This window comes from Argentina anserina, chromosome 7 (genome assembly GCF_933775445.1).
Source record: "Argentina anserina chromosome 7, drPotAnse1.1, whole genome shotgun sequence".
In the NCBI taxonomy this organism is placed as follows: Eukaryota; Viridiplantae; Streptophyta; class Magnoliopsida; order Rosales; family Rosaceae; genus Argentina; species Argentina anserina.
This window is the reverse complement of record NC_065878.1, coordinates 11,624,603-11,642,500: the sequence shown is the minus strand read 5'-3', so window position 1 is coordinate 11,642,500 and position 17,898 is coordinate 11,624,603. Positions and strand designations below refer to the sequence as shown.

Here is a 17,898-nt window from a genome sequence, read left to right as displayed (position 1 = left end):
AATTACACAGACATCCATGACATGAATAACAATGGGAATCCGAAAATTCTTCTGATATGTTAATGATTAGCTTTCACGGCAATAGCTACTCGCCGGTACAATCCCTCTCTCTCAAATGTAACTGTTTTATCTTAATTTATACGTGTTAGACGGTAGAAAAATTATTAGCGTCAGAGAAAGTAATTGACAGTAATATGGACTACCGACTCGATAGTTTGGGTATCATGAATAGTTTTACGATTTCGCTCGATTATTTTTTCATACGTACATAAAAAGCTCTGCAGTAGCTAGATTAATAGGCCATCTTATTTTGGTTCAAGAAAAGTACCAATATCGTCTTTCATTACTTGATTATGGTTTGAATCTTGGATCGTCACTGTGGTGGGCGGGATTATTCACCTTGTTTATTTTTCTAGGTGGAGTACCGGCTTTTGTTCAAATCCTTCAATGCATTAGCTTTCCATCACATTATTGCATGCGTATTTCAAGCAAAAAGTGAGATCGCATAGACCCTTTAGACTTGGACATACGTACTAAGATTGGTGGTTCAGCTCTCTCCATGGCAACATCCACGTGGGATTATCAGAATTATAAGACTATTACAGAAAAAAAAAATACAAACATGATACGACTCGGAACTAATCCATGCTATTTGACCGCAAATGAACAAGTGCAGCATGCAGCTGACCCATTTTGTTAGTTTGTTACTCAGTATGCCCAGGTCTGCAGGAGATAATGAAGACCTCCATTGTATGCAAGACTCTGCAGCGAAACATTTCAACAACAGAATATGCATTCCCGTTTTTGGAGGCTATGTACGTAGGGGGGATTCTATGTTGTTGCAGTTCCGAAATCAATTATAGTAAATGTAAAACCGCATGGCTTATCTTTAATTTGTCCCACCTTTGCTAATTTTGATGCTTCTACAATCTTCCGATATTAAACATAAATAAGTCATAAAAATGCGAGAAAAGGAAAGATAACAATTTTTTCACTGGTGGCATATTATTATATAGAGAATTCATATTATTACATGATGATGATCTGGGTCATGATATGTTGCTGCCTAGAGTGGTTATTTGATTATAAAATACTGAACTATATAGGAATCTAAAAGTTCACAACTGAGCGATAAGTTTGACCAGGCTGCCAGCCAGCCGGAATCACATCATTTGCAACTAGGGTTTGGCCGGAATCTGCAGTTAGTCTTATAGATAGTGGTCCCTGCAACTGTGAGCCAGAGTTAAATTTCCAATCTGCACCCCAAGATTCCTGCATGGCAAGCCAGTCTGAGTCACCTTGACCTTGTTTGAGCTCAAGTGCTGATAAAGCACCAGGTCCAGCTTCATATTCTACTACAACAGCAAGATAGTAAGGGTTTGAACCCGCGTCCACTCTGAAGGCTATGTCCACACCAGGAAAAGCGCACGCCACTCTGAAAATATATACCATGTTGAAACAGTCATTAAGCTGACAGTCAATATCATATATCACAATTAGATGTTGGAAAAATGAGAGAATATAATGATTCAGTAATATCAGTATACTATCAAACCCTAAACTCCAATGACAATCAATATTTTTATATACGTATACCTTCTATGTTCAACCTGAAGGACTCCAGCATCCCGTAGTTGAGACTCTTTGCCAGAATTGGCCATGGCTCCAAAAGCATAGCCGCTCAAATCAAAATGAACAGCATCTGAAGCACATGGACCTCCGGGACACTCATCAGTTATAACAACAGTAACAGGATTCCCAGAGCACGCTGCATTACCGGTGCACTTGACCTGAAATAATTTGTGACAACCCAGGAATTGATTTATGATCGGTTCTTTATAGAGCTTAAAAGTGTGTGCTTTATATATGTATGTTTCATCGGTGACAAAGTAATAGCTAATATTTTTAAACATGATACGATGCTGGTATATTTGACCTCGTAACAAGCTCCACATCCTTTGCCTGATTTGAACAATGACGCCCCTCCGGCAGAAACCAATTTAGAAAATGGAGGCTGATCTACAGCATTTGCATAAGCACACGCACCTCCTACACAAGACACAGATATGATCGATCAAACTTAATTGAATATGCGTATCAGTTGTAAGTGACAAACAATATACTAGTATCGTAGAGATAATGAATCGATATATAGAAATCTGTCTATAAATTCGATCGATCTTTACGTACCATCAGTCCCACCACCCTCGGGATCTCCATACCATGTTGCAACAGCCGGTGCCCAGTCGGAGTCGGACTGAGTTGTTGATAGAGCGGCTTCCCAATTAATGTCAGACTGAAGCTTTGTTGCATTCAAGAGTTTGGGGTTGAAGCAAGAACTAGGGTCAAGGTTTAATAGAGCTAAAAACAATGTCATAAAAGCATAGATGGGCAACGAGTGCGGAACAACAAGAGCCTGAGCCATTATCAGATGGAGCTATTTTTTTCTTATTGAGTTTGATGGTTAGGATTTCCAAGTATTTATAGTGTTCGTGAAATGAGTTTGATTTCTTTCGAATCCAGCCAACTGATTTTGCAACGGCCACGTATTAATTTGTTTCTTCGTTTCCTTAAGGGAAAAAATTTAACAAGCTAATATTAAGACAATCTTATACTCATGAAGAGAACATACGTGAGAAAATAGAGAGCTTAATTGAAGGATTAGAGGGACTGATATGGACTCCAAAAGTCATGAGTGTCAAATTCCCCTCAAATCACATGTAAAAGCTGACTTCGACCGTGTCTAAATCTTATACAATTAAATTATTATTTTTTCTAACGCAATAAAAAAAGGAAAATGAATATTCTATGCTATTACAATATGGACATATCCGTCACGTTAATTAATTCATGATCCAGGTTCATTTCCGTTGTCTTTGGCTGCATGGGTGCGGTATCGTTATGGCTATGGCTTCGTGCAAGCTAGAAGACATGGATTTATACCTTGTATATTTCCAGTATTTTCGATTTGGTGATTGTTAGAGTATGAAACTTTTGTACACTTACTCAAGTTGTTAACTTCCTTTACTTGAGCCGAGATAGTTAAGGATTTTAGAGTTTAGAATTTAAGGCAAAACTAGTTTGGAACAAGCTAGGAGGGAGTAAATGCTAGTTGACCTGGCTTCTAATTAATGAATGTGTATATGATTTGAAACTAATGGGCACCCGATAGCTCTTGCAATATGTAAAGCAAGTATATTTACTTATTTAGGTTATCTGGGGGATCACACTCATTCTTGCATGAAAGTGAATCAACACCGTTCTTCTTCTCTTTTGAACAAAGAATTAACGCGCTAGCTTCTCCCCTCAGAAAAATTAGTAGCAATAAATCCAAACGAAGATAGACTAATTTCATACACTAATGCTTTACTTCACGAATTTATAAGGTTTAGGGCAAAGTTTTAATTACGAGATGGAATGTACATATAGCTTTGCCTCAATAATGTGCACCGTGTGCGACTAGAGGGGTAGCCAATCCCTTCACGAAACTTGGAATGTGAGGATAATTGTGTCAAACCACTGAAGTAGTGGAGAATGGTAATACTAGTAATCAATTGCATATAATAGAATTGCTCTTCCATAATGGGATACGAGTAAATGATGCCATGTATAAACTTAAGGTACGTCGAGTGTAGGAAGAAACCACATTTAGAGAGAAATTAATCAAAGAAACACCATTTCTATGGCTTTATTTGATTTTAATTACCGTAACATTTTGGAGTACCGGACTTTTAGTCTAGTACAAGAAACGTACGCAATTATATACTAATTTAACATTCAACCTACAATATCCCCATTTTGAATTTTTCATAGGTGAAAGCGAAGGGCATGTGTTCGGTTTTATTGCCGCTAATGGTGGTTGTCCACCGTTGAATATCAATTATAATTTGTTTTATAAATCGTTGAATTAACTTCATACCATGCATAATTACTGTAATAAACATGCAGTTTTACCTCATTTTCATGGCGCTAAATTTTTTTTTTAATGGACTATTGGCTGCCCTCACGCCGTATCCATTAATGAAACCGCAGAATATAATGAGAGACATTGAACCTAAACCCCATACTTTAAGAACATCCCGAAATAATATCACACATCACTACATAACTTATACATTCAAACAAGCACCTTTTAGTAAGGTGTGCACTATTAGCACAACCATTTGCTTTACAAATTTGGCGACATTACGAAAAGACAGTGCTCATGCAAAGCCATAAATTACCATGTTTATCAGCTTTCCTATTATGTTGCCACTAGAAAAAAAATCAGTGACACTAAGTTTCATCATGCTACTAAGAGGCTGCAACCATTTGACAAAATAAGGAACTCGCCGCCGCAATAGAGCAAACATGGCACACAAAGTGCAACAACTAGGACATAGCCCACTTCTTCTTATTGAAAACAATAAAAGACTACAAACTAATAAAACAACAAACCATAAAATTAAACACCTAATTGCCCTATATGGGCTTTGTTCCATGACCCAGGCCCGGCCCAATAACAAAGTCCAAGCCCAAATCACGGTCTCACCCGAAGAACCATAGAGGCAGCATGCTGCCAATAGAGCCCGATCCAACTTCAACGCCACCACAGTCTTCCAGCCACCACTGGTGACGCCGAACAGGAACCACCAGACCACAGACGCCTTTCAACCATTCTCATGAATGAACAAGGAAATTCTCAATCGAACACACCATCTCTTGAGCAGATCCGATCGAGAAAAATCGATCCAGATCTAAATCTGATAAGACATATCAAAACCCCTCCATGTCGCCACAAGAATGACCACCACATGCCGCTTCTACCAACCCCTCATCAGGCGCCGCCGCCAACCCAGCCGGTGAACATCAAATCGGACGCCAAAAAACACCACCATCTCCTTTGTCTTCATCACACAAACCACCACCAGATCCTCTACCCAACCACCACTGCGCAAAGAACACGAGAACCACTATTGCCAGTCTGATGACGCTGACGGAATGCGTGCCGTCGGACCGGTCTCCCACTTCCACATGCCGTTGCTCTAGGGTTTGAGAGAGGGCTCCTTTTCTTTTCTAAAGTTGACCGACTCTTCTTGGCACTGAATTTATCTTAATAGGATACTGATCGATATTGTTGAATATATCTGAGTAAATTGAATTAGGAGATGGTACGTACTGAACATTCCCCCATTCCAGGGAAGGTAAAATTATCAGCAAGATTCTAACATATTCCCCATCCTTGTATCGTATTCGGCAAGGAAAAAAGACTGGCAAATACGGTATTGCTCTAATGCGTTTTTACACAACGCATCACACATGCATGTTCATTCTTTCAAGGCTCCATGGACGTATGGTTGTGAATCGTTGACATCCTACGTACTAAGACAGTTGAAGCTAACTTCTTTAATTCTTTCTTCTTCTTCTTTTTTTTGTACATGCAAAAATTTTCATGATCTCTTCAAATCATAGTCTTTCTTCTTAGTATCTCATTACTATATATTTGTCTAGTTGATCTGCAAGTAGTCGTCAATTTTCGCTTGTTGAGGCAAATGATCGATCACAAGGTCAATCGATCAACATCATCATGTTGAGGGAAAGTGGGAAAAATACTACCTGCTAATATACTGTAATTAATTTTGGAACCGAGCAATGTGCTCATGGTTATCGATCAGTTTCACAAACAGAGAAACCAAAAATGTAAGAGTTTAAGTCAAAAGGAAAACTCGCTAAGCATAATTATAAAAGTGGAATTGGCTAAACAGATGCGAATTCTTGGAGGAATCTTTCTTCCTTGGCCATATAATTTAGCTAGGAAGTAAAAGCATGCTAATGACTTGTGAATATTAGCCAAAAGATGCATGATTACCCCATATCACAATTTAATGTCTATATAACATGGGAGTTTATTGTATATATGTATATAACTATATATTAAGTATGTGCAACGTTTGGTAGCTTTTTTTTTTCACCAATCAACCCCGCGCTTTCAAACTTCAAAGGATCCGATCGATCATGTTGCTTTGGAGGGCAATGTTGCGCTCGTGAAAGTGCTGGCAGTTGAATTGAGAGTATCGTTGATCGACGAATGGTTTGTACACGTAGAAGGTCTACATGCATCTTAAGAGCGAGATGCTGTTAATATTAGAACTTCAATATTCACTCGTCTAATCTCTGATGTTTTTCAAACCTTATGGCATGTGTGAAGCCTCTCTATCTGATTTTCTTTCCTTCCGCTTTTTGTGTCTCAAGCGTTCCAATCGGATCTGCTAAAATGGGGTACGCTCAGCTAGCAAAATGGCTTTCGGTTTTTCAATTGGGTCTTCTAACTATTGGTTGGTCCTTAACCGGTTAACCCCAAGCACCCCCAAGGAATTGGATTACCACTAGAATAGGCTCAGGGTTAAAGAAGACGATTTGCAAACTGAGCTGAATCGATATATTCTCATGGTATCTGCACCGTAGTACTCCCCCTGAGGGAATAACCTTAATTTCTGCTCAATGAAGGGTCTTTCAATATATCAGTAGCTAACAGCCTAACTTGCTCTTTTAACTTGTTTTGTTTTACGTGAGCCGATGTAATCAATGTCTAAGCATAGTCCAATTAAGCGCATTCGACCAATAGTCCATGATCCCTATTTCTTTCTCCTCTCAAGATGACTGATGACCGTTTTCCTCAGTTATATGAGAATAATGAGATTAATTTTTAGTACGTAATTTTCAACTCTAAGTGCAATCATTAGAAAAGTTCGTATAGATTATAGAATCCATTTTTTCTCCCAACATTCATAAAATTAAAGGTAAAAGGCTGGTTTTTTCAGTCATTTTTTAATGGAGGATTAGTGCAACTACTTTCAAGTCTACATTAATAAAACTGTCGAATATAAGGGGACGTGAAGCCTAAACTTCTTATTACAAAGACTTGAAATAATATCAGTGATCCCTACAAACAAGTACTTAACAAAGCATCAACTAACAAAGAGTACTACTCTAATGACGACTATATTTGCTTTGAAACAGCAGTAACATAATGGAGATGTCAGTAGATATGAGACCATAACAACAATGAAATAGTAGTTACATATCCTAATATCCAATAAAACAGCTCTCCAACTAGTTAAATAATTCCAACGACACTTGGTCTCACATTGTCACTAGGCGGCAACGACTATTTTACGAAACAAAGAACTCGCTGCCTACCTAGAGCAGATAAGACACATTGAGTAGGATCCAGGGCATCCGAGGAAATGCCAAGTGTAACGAGGTAGAAATTTACTCGACTTGAGGGGACCGAAACTGCGGTAAAATAGGTAGAACCACGAGGACCTGCGGCTAAGGTCAAGCCTAACGCCTTTAAAGCAGAATCCGACTGCACACAAGACACGCAACCCAACTAGTTATACATAACTATTGTAGGAACTTATTACGCGACTTACGCGCAACATAAATAAAATAATAAAATAATACAAGCTAAGCCTAACAACCAGACCTAAGCCCAAGCCTTATTCCAAGGGAGAGAGAAAACCACAGCCACCCAAGGGTATGCTCCACCGTGCCAGAGGTGTCCAACCACCAGCCACCACATCTGGCCACCACAACCACACTAGATTGAAACCAGATCACGCCTTGCTTCCCCATGAATTAGCGTTGTACCCAGATCAGATCTTAAAGATCTAAACCAGACAATACTAGGCCGACGTCGAACAAGCCCCCTCTATGACTGGCCAACCATTGCCACTGATGTGATCAGCGAAGCCACACCTACATAACCAGCCCGCAAACCAAGCCACCGATCAGATAGCCCAAGATCAGGCCAAACCCTAGCAACTGCCATGATTTCCCCTTCCCTTACCTCACAATACACCAAAAGAATTCCCCAAGCCGAACAAGAAACATTGATTGAGAGAACCTGGCACAACCTAGATCTAGGAAAGATCGACAACAACCCATCCGACAACGGCGGAAGGCTCGCCGCCGGACATGGTGGAAAACTTCTAACTTTCGCCCTCACGCTCCTCTAGTTTCCTACTATTTTGTTCTAATCTTCTCTTTTTGCTTCCGTTTTCAGTCTTTTTTTTTACATATAAGTTTAGCCAAACCATTCCCACATAACAGATCCGCTGCAAGTACTGAGTCGCTACGTATTGATCACCATTGGCAATGTAAAGTTAGTTAAACCCAACATCACTAGGTGATCGATTGCCAGTGCCATGAATGCAAGTGAATTTGGACAGTCGTGTTTGCACATTCTTATAGAAGCAAACTAAAATTTGTTGCTTGTTGTTTAAAAAAAAAAAAATTGTTGCTGATGGAAGAAAATCTTCTGTCTCCGTTTCTCTATCCATCTACCTGTCTCCCATTAATTTCATGACACGTGTAATCCACATCACCACGGTCTAACTGCTACTTCACACAATTAAGTCTTGAAAATATTATTGTTATTTATTGAATATTATCTAATTCTAATAAGAATCTGAATTCTAATTCTTCAGCAACAATCAACATGATTTCTCAGAGAAGATTATTCGATATCAGCAAGAATTCATCAAAAGCAAATTTACAATTCCCACTATAATCATGGGCAAGAGTTTTATGCATATCATTCTCAAATCAAAATTTCCCCGATCATGAATCCCAACAAACCCATCAATTATGCAATAAGAACACAAACCCATCAATTCATATTTTCGACTTCATCAGGTATAATCCAGGCCAAACAAAATTTTTCGTTGAACAATCCAACATGCCCTAATGTTTTGCGATGAGTTTATTCTTTTGCGATTATGAAATAAGATTTGATCAGGAATCGTTTAAAGAGGAAGGTAGAATTCAATCTGGGATCAAACCTCATGAAATTTTGGAATAGAATTGTATTTTTGGCAATAGATGATAAAATAAGTTTCATAGATCTAGCATTTAGAGATCAATAAATTTGGGACATACATATTCCACGCATATGTTGATCTGGGTTTTCATGGATGAGCATAACAGAGCAGAAAATACAGAGAACCTTCAACCCGTGGTTTTTTTCTTTCTGCAATAAGGTTTTTTAATTACATTATCGATTTTACTGACTCCGTCAAATAACAGTTAAATCTGCTGACATGGAAGACATGTGTCGACATATGAGTGGGAGACAGGGAAGGGGACAGACAGTATGGGGACAAAAGATTTTATTCCGTTGCTGATGTTATTGCTCGTGTAGGTCATAACTGTATAAAAGGTGTAACTTGGAGCGGTTTCCAAGTACAGTAAAAGGCGTAACACTTGCTTATTTGACGTTGCAAACATTGATACTCGAGGGACAGAAAATTTAATGAATCATGACTAGAGCCTCCCCTAGGCAAACAACTAGTGTTATGCTTCTTGGCACCCATCAAAAACAACCTGAGCGTTCGGGAAGGTAAGTGACATCACAACATGAAAAACATATTAAGGGGAAGCAATTTTCTCTATATTATATAATGGAACCTAAACTTGATAGTCTCTATACCGTGTATGATGATATTTCTGCTATTCCATGAGAGCCTATTTAGCACACTATCGAGCACCAGCACCAGCATCACATGGTCACATGCACCGTTAGTTTAAAACACAAACGTTAGCTACAACTTCTACAAATCTGGGTAGGGAGAACCATAGAAGTTCATTGACTTTCTTCACAAATTACAACTTTGAATTCCTCTTCTTCTCACATCCTTAAACAAACAGTTTGATTATCATACTTCCATAGTTCCATCTACTTAATTCATATTCATAATCTATCATTTATTCTATGAGATTATTATTATCTATTTTTATTATTATCAATTTCATACGGATTTCATACATATTTAGACAAGATCGTTTTAAAAAGTCAGAGTAGGAGGAGTTTTGTTGGTAAGAATCAATAGACTTGGGGACATAGACTAATAATTATGACCCATAACTTGTCTGTTTAACCGAATACAACATGTCTAAATGAATATAGTGCAATGCTAAACATGCGTATCCGGTATCCTTAATATTATACCTTGCAGGCATTGCTTTTAAATAATTCTATGAGCTATGAGTTTCACAAATCCTTACCCATGTCCTAGATAATTTGTATATGGCCTAATATGTTTTATAATTAGCGAACCAAGATCCATATATGTTATATGTTTCACAAATGCCTTTTGTTGGGTATTTGTGGTTTCTGAATTAATCGATTTCTCTTGGAATCTCACACCCGGCCACAAATAAAAGATTCTCGTAAGTTGACTCAAGTATTTATGCTAAATACTATTTTGTGGTTTTCCAACTCAGTTCCGTGGTATAGATGTCCGGACTCCTTAGATTTAAATTTGGGTTTGCCTCTATTTTGACATTCTGAAAATCGGCAATGCTTTTCAAAAACACGGTACCATCAAAGACTAGTAAGAATTATAAATTTTTAATTTAGTGGAATAATTAAAGTAATATATTGAGCAACAAAGAATAACTAATGATGGTTTGGTACCAATTGATAATTACGCAAACCAAAAGTAAAGCACTAAAGCTCCCTAATTAACGACAAATTAAGCCTGGAGATAGGAAACTCTCACATCCCCGAATACTTCCAAGGCAGGTTTTATTTTCTAGAGTGGACTTTCTTTAAATAATGTCTAACTACTAATATGACTTGGCGGTATGAAATTACAAGAAGCTAGCTAGACAATAAGACAATGCAACCAAAATAGGTGTGCATTTTTTTCTTGGGAATGCGGATCTAGCTATGACAGTATCATATATAAATATCACTGTTTTATAGCTTGGACAGCTGGTTTTCTCATGAAATTCTACATAAACTTGATCTCAAGGAACCTAATTAGTGTCATAGCAGAAGTATCTGCAAAATCAATAAAGTTAGAAACTACTAAAAATCAATTGAGATGATGGAGATTTAGTGATCAATAATGATTATATCATAAATTAGTTGTTCATTTCTTTTGTGTTCAAATCACCATTAATGAGGGTTATTCTCTCTCTGTCTCTCTAGACCCTTCCCGAGAGAGAAGCAAACCGTGAGATACATGCCATGTACGGCGGCACGCATTCACGGTGTTCTCGTCGGACGGACCAGAAGAAGGGATCTTCAAATAGGATCCAGCTAGAGGAACTGATGCAGGGTGACGGTGTCATGACCAAAGGCTCTTGAATGGTGTGGAGTAGACAGACATTGATGGGTAGGTGGTAGGGAGGCAAGGAGGCTGTCATTTCTTGATGAGTGCATACTTCCTGGTGAGTGGTTTGAGGCAGTGTCGGGGCATTGGCGGTCACCTGAGAGTGACGACGGCATGTGGGCGGTGCGGAAATCTACACTACAAGAGTGACAAACTTGTTTTGTCTCCGATTCTATCACATTTGCCGCCTATTTCTGTGGTGATAAAATTATTTTGTCACTAAGTTTGTCTCATATACTATCAGACAAATAGTTTTAGTGACAAAAGCTAAATTTTGTCACCCAAATAGATCATAGAGAAAATATTGTTTATCTCTAAATCCCTCCCTCTTCGTCTCTAATATTGTTTAGAATTCACAGAATTTCACAATCTAGCAAGAGCATCAGCCGGTTTTTTCAGTTTAATTTACGTTATTATTTTTTTCTAAGTAACATAAATCATATATAATTAAAATTCTAAAATAATTAAAAAATTAAACATTTACATTTACATCCATAGAAAAGCATTTATATTGTCATCTTAAAAAAAACATTTACATTGTACACAGCATAATACATAGAACATTTGACTAAAAATTGAATAATTGTCAACAAACTTCTTCTCCCTCTGTACTCAGCATGACTTGTAAAAACTCAAGCGGCATCCCCACAAATATGCATCTATTATCAGTCACCCAATCTAGCAAAAACATGTCTATTCGTTAGTGATCGAACAACAAAATATAAGCCTAGTGGTAAGCATATATGAAGTAATGCACATATCGATCATAATCTACAAGCACTTAAGATATCTTTTCAATAAACAAAGCACCAAAATAAAGCCATTGTGAACAAAAGACCGGAAATCATTTCAAAAGATAAGCATACCTTTATGAAGTCCATTTGCATACATAACCCCCTTCTTTGCTCTTCTTTATTTGTATGTTGTCTCTTGACAAGTCAAAAAGGTTCATATGTAAAAAGTACATACAATTAATAGTAGTGTCACAATTCCGAAATTTCAAATATGAAATTTAAAAATCGAAGTCATGAAAAATTCTAAAATAATCTCAATAAATCGAAATCATCTTATCGTCACAACGGATCGTTACCGAATTCATAGTACTACTCAGTCGAATTAATTATTACAAACCAAATTTATAATTCAAGCATTATATCAAATCGAAATATAAAAATCCTCTCAACCCTCACCACAAAATAAAATAAGGCAACTTCGAAGTCTTCAGAGTTGTCTGTCGATTCTGCTAATCCACACATGCGGAACTATCTCATACACCATCGAATTGGTGCACCGGGATTACAAAACACAAACCCGATAAGTTTTGCAGCTCGTATGAGTAAACAACAAAACACCATGTATAGTAATACGAGGGTAAATATTGAAGCATCCAATTATAAATGTACTCATGAGTCAAATGACGGCCCATCTGGTTTTCCAATAATATCTGAAAATATAAGTGCTCATGAGAAATCAGGCAACCCATCTATTTACCTAATTACATTTATAATACGAGTACTCATGAGACCCAGGTACTCATCCGTTACCCCTCATGCAGTACACTGTCGGGCATTGGGCAACCCATCTGTCACCCAATAATCCCAAAAATATGGGTACTCATAAGCCGATAACCCATATGTTACCTCTCATATCAGTACACCGGCAGACAGACTAGAGCTCTAACTGTATCGTAACTGTCGCTCGGCCAAGGCTAGGTTCCGACATGCCAACACGTCCGAAGACAGGTCCGAAGACAACAAAAATGTTTTAACATAACTCAAGTTAAAACCATGTACAAAACAATCCTTACATGTTATCGTACAAAACCAAGTGACTTCTCAAATAATAAATACCAATGCCATAAATGAACTTATTTGAAAACGGGAATATGAGAGTATATAATATAGCAACCCATATATATGTATCGATTTTACCAATTATACACATACACAACCCACTATATCATATACATCTCATAGTTCGATCTTTTAAAATAAATGTAATTATGAATCTCCGCTAAAGGTAGATTCGTCACTGTGAGATTTTACTCAACTTATATTCCTGAGTGTAATTTCCAAAATTCCGCAAGCGAATCCTTTACTTGTTGCGTCGATCACCTAGAATAGGTAAGAAGTGAATTTAGAAGCATTACGTAAAACCTCAAATGCCGAAACAGTAATAATGTTTTACTGTTCAGCAATTTCCAGTTTTTACGAAATTACCGTTCACGTAATTACTAACGTATTATTGTTCAAATACGTACTGTCTATGTATTAATTTTCATATACGTACTATTAGTAAATATAAATCACTGATTTACCTTTCAGAAATTACTTTTATAATTACTGTACATAAATTACATTTATATTTACTGTACGTAAATTACTTTTTATATTTACCGTACAGAACTCACTTTTTACAAAAATTATTGTTTTGAAAAATCACTATTCACGCGGCGCCGCACATGGCAGCGTGTGGCGCTCACGCGCCTTCCCACAGTGGCTGTGCGTGGCTTGTCCACCACCGCCCAAAACCTCTCATTTCTTCCTCTCCTCCCCTTCCACGGCCTTAAGCCGCCTCCTACCCCTTCACGCCCACTCACGCGCCGCCTAAGGCGGCGGTACTCTCCATTTTCCCTCCTCCTCCGATTCTCCCCAAAACTCCACAAATCCTCAAACAATCCATCTCAACAATCAAATCAAACTAACCCTTACCTAATTCGAGCCTTGGAACTACCGGAACGTCGCTGGAGAAGCTTGAGATGTCGGCGGAGTCGAAATTGAGCATCGGCGATGCGATTCTTAGAGAGACAGGATCAGAGAGAGAGAGTGGAGCGGCTGCGGGGGAGGGAGGAGAGAGAAGAGGGTTTCCAAAAATGGAAACTCTAATCCTTAATAATTCATTTATATACCATTTTCCAAAATCGGAAACTAACTTCCATCGCTAATAACTTTCACGTACAACGTCCGATTAGAACGTATGATGTGTCCACTAAATTGTATCGACAAGCTCTACAACTTTCATGAAGGAAGTTTTCGGAAACGAGCAACGGAGTAAAATTCGATTCTCACGTCGCGGAAACGTAACGTTTTTCTAATTTAGTTTTCCGAATACGGTTTTGTTTTCGATTTCGACAACGTCGCGAAGCAAAACAATTGCATTTTATTAATTTTACTAAGTTTATTAATTTCTAAGAATTCATATAATTTGATTCCAAAAAATCGGTCATTACAAGTAGTGTCGTGATATTCAACTATCTATGTTTATGTCTCAAAGGATAATATATTCGAGTCTTTGCAGTTCTGCATACCTTACTTTTGCCGTGTAGATCTCTATATGTAAGAGAAACAAACAGTTGGAGAAAATTACATATATAAAAACGTTGTGACAATTATGGATTCTAGTAATAGATTAGTATATCAGTACCATTCAAAATTTGATACGGTACTTGCCTTTTCCTTTGGAAGCCTTAATGCAATCAAGCAATCACATCAGTCACTCTCAAACTAACCCTCTCCTACAAATTGCATACCATTATGCTTAGCGTGAGGTTCATTAACTCAAATAACGTGTAGCTCACAATTGTAGAGTTTAATCATATCAAAACATTACATACACACTGATCGTGCAACTGATAGCATCAACGTACAACATCTGGATCATCATCACCAGCATTAATATGAAAAAGAACATAACATAAGAAAATAATAATATATATTAAAGTAATAGACTAAACCATATTATGTTGTAGTTGTAGTATTGTAGAGGATTAAGATTATGGAACTAACCTCTCATAATCTTCTCATTACTCCACGTACCAGTGTTGAAAACCATGGTATCTGCATTTCTCTACTTTTCCAGAATTCTAACCCGTTTGGTCCAAACTTATAGCTAAAGCGACATGACCATCTCCTGTTGATAATTTTAGAAGTTACAATACTTGGTTGACTAATGTATATACAAACATTATAGCTATAGCAACCTGACCATCGCCTGACCATCTTATAGTTGTATAGTGACCTGAACATTTGGTCCAAACTTATAGCTATAGCGACTTGACCATCTCTTGTTGATAATTTTAGATGTTACAATACTTGGTTGACTAATGTTTATGCAAACACTGAAAAAATCACATCGGAAGTTAGCTATCACCACATATATAGCAATGTCCACCTCACAAAGAGCAATTTCAGAGGTCACTTCAATTAAGACTAATAAGAGAGGAAGAAAGAAGCATCAGCACCTAAAAATAAAAACCATGATCATAATCATGGAATATTAAAAGTTGGAGGTTTAACTCACCTCTAACACTATGCCCCCAAGGCAAGCCTTAACTTTCCTCCTTTTTTCCAGACCTTCCAGGCTCTGTCTCTTCCCGGAACTTAATTGGCAAAAGAAACCTCCAAAAGAATTGCTTCAGGTGTATACTTATATAAAAAGATGTCAAGACACATTTACCCAACTAACAATAGCAATACTAATCTTGGCACCTAGATAGAGAAAGTAACTAGTACTAATCTTTGCCAAATCAGACCACGCACGATAAATAACAAAAATTAGCTGATTTTCAGTTATGCAAACGGCTTTCGACGTTCGCATATTTTTTGGCGGGTTTTTACGGGCCAGGTTGAGTTCACACCTCTAAACTAAGCCCGGCTCTCTACCCACGGAAGCAAGCTTTTACGGGCTTTCTAGCGGGTCAGACCGAGTAAAAACCCATCGGGCTTGCGAGCATCCGCGGACTTTTCGGATATGCAGGCTAAATGATGAGGCCTATTTTGGCCAATGAGGAATGCATACTATGCATTCATATGGATTACCTTATGCCCTAATGTTGGTCATCAATTGGTTAATTTACAAAGCAATCTTCAAACAATAACATATAGGTAATGTCTCCCCCACATATGCAGTGGAGTTAAGGTTATTATATTTTGTAATTTATTATGCTAGGGAATAATCAAAACAGCTAAGTTGCTAAGTTTAAATCAATGAGAATCCCCCAATAAGAAGAGAATTGCAAAGAAAACTCCTCTCAACTGAAGAACACCCTAACATTCACAATCTCAAATTCTCAAACCCTCAACTACTTTAATAAGAAACAAAGGATTCTTAGTTGTACAAGGAAGAAACATAATGACAAAGTTCCCTAGAGGATCACAAGGCCAAGCCTTCAGTAAGATATAATTTCAATTTAATCTGATTTGAATTGGGATTACAGTAGGTAACCATTTTTATAGGTTTCAAATACAACTCTAAAACTACAAAGGATCATACCAACAGAAACAAAGGATCACTGGACCAAATATTTTACAATTCATAATCTTTACCACTCAAATCCCTAATACCCATAACAATATTAATCTATGATGTTCATCAAAATCAAAGGATCGATAGATCAAATAACCTTACCCATAATCAAATAATAATTGCAATCATACAAAGAGGAAGAATCATTCGAAACGTCCACATCATTAACAACAATTAAATTCCAAGTATGGATCGATCTTATGGCGGCTTATAGAACTTACAATATGGATGATCTAGGAAACTTTGCCACTTGGCTAATCAAATAGGAGAAGCACAAATTGAGATCGCAAACTAAGAAGAGATCGAATGACCAAGCTAAGAGAGAGAGAGAGAGAGAGAGAGAGAGAGAGAGAGATGGATGGATCGTTGGTTTTTATTAGGTTCCCTTGAAATTTTCTGGTGTTTTCAAGAGTACCCATTATCATATTGAAATTTTCATTTATCTGCGGGCACCTCCATGTTTTTCCTAACTTTGACTCATTTTTCTTAGATTGCACCAAGTTGTATTCCATTAGAAAACTATGAAATTGGAAACAAAATCTTATTTTGTCTCTGATAAGAGACAGACAAATTTTTTTGTCTCTAATACTATTATTTTGCCTCACAAACAGAAGCAAATAAATGAAAATAAGGTGACAATCTCAATTTTTTTGCCACCCATAACTGGTATTAGAGACGCAAATAAGGTTTGTCACCAAAACGTTTGTCACTAAAAGGGTTTTTGTTGTTGTAGTGAGCTACCTTCCTTGGGCTAGTTTACCTTCCTTGGGCTGGTTTGGAGGGCTCTGATCTGGCTTTGGAAGTTGTGCTCGAATCTAAGTAAGACAACAGGCATGGTGGGGGAGTCTGGGTTGGTGGTCGAATGCAGTGGTGGATCCAGGAATTGGAGTTCAGGTGAGCTTAAGTTTTCTATCAAGTAAAAAAAATGAAAAATCTCGGCAGTGCGAGAGACTTATATTAATTGAGAAAACAAATACATTTTGGGAATCATTGCCCATCAAATACAATATTAGAGTAAACTAGATAAATCTAATCCTACAGTTTGATAAATTTTCAAAGTCATGGATCACCATCTCATTGTCAACAGAATCAGCATACTCATTCTCAATGTGGAGGACCATACAATCATTAAGAAACTCATCCTCCATCTTATTTCGAAGTCTACTCTTGATGATATTCATAGCTGAGAATGTTTTTCAGTGGTTGTTGTAGACACATGAATAGTCAAAACTAGACAAATTAATCTGTAAATCATAGGGAAAAATTCAAACTTCTTTGTTTGAACCAAGGCGTGGGACAACTCAGCTATGGAGTCCAACTTCTTGAATTTCATATCACTACGCATATCCTTCTCATAATATACACACTCTAATTCTAGAGTACACATTTCACCATCATCAAAATCAGCGGTATAAAAATTCTTTGCAAGATT

General features: G+C 37.4%; 1 protein-coding gene across 1 annotated transcript; it reads right to left on the bottom strand.

Moving 5' to 3' along the window:
* Nucleotides 1-1,110: 1,110 nt before the first annotated feature.
* Nucleotides 1,111-2,425, bottom strand: LOC126803583 (expansin-B15-like). The gene is made up of 4 exons (XM_050531367.1): nt 2,191-2,425; nt 1,937-2,049; nt 1,597-1,790; nt 1,111-1,435 (listed from the first exon to the last, which is right to left on the bottom strand). The coding sequence occupies exons 1-4, from the start codon at nt 2,423-2,425 to the stop codon at nt 1,111-1,113; spliced, it is 867 nt and encodes a 288-aa protein (XP_050387324.1).
* Nucleotides 2,426-17,898: the final 15,473 nt, after the last annotated feature.

Coding starts and splice junctions, on each gene's coding strand:
- LOC126803583 (XM_050531367.1), bottom strand. CDS start 2,425: ATGGCTCAGGCTCTTGTTGTTCCGCACTCGTTGCCCATCTATGCTTTT. Junction 2,050..2,190: donor CGAGGGTGGTGGGACTGATG/GTACGTAAAGAT, acceptor TGTCTTGTGTAG/GAGGTGCGTGTGCTTATGCA. Junction 1,791..1,936: donor GATGTGGAGCTTGTTACGAG/GTCAAATATACC, acceptor AAATTATTTCAG/GTCAAGTGCACCGGTAATGC.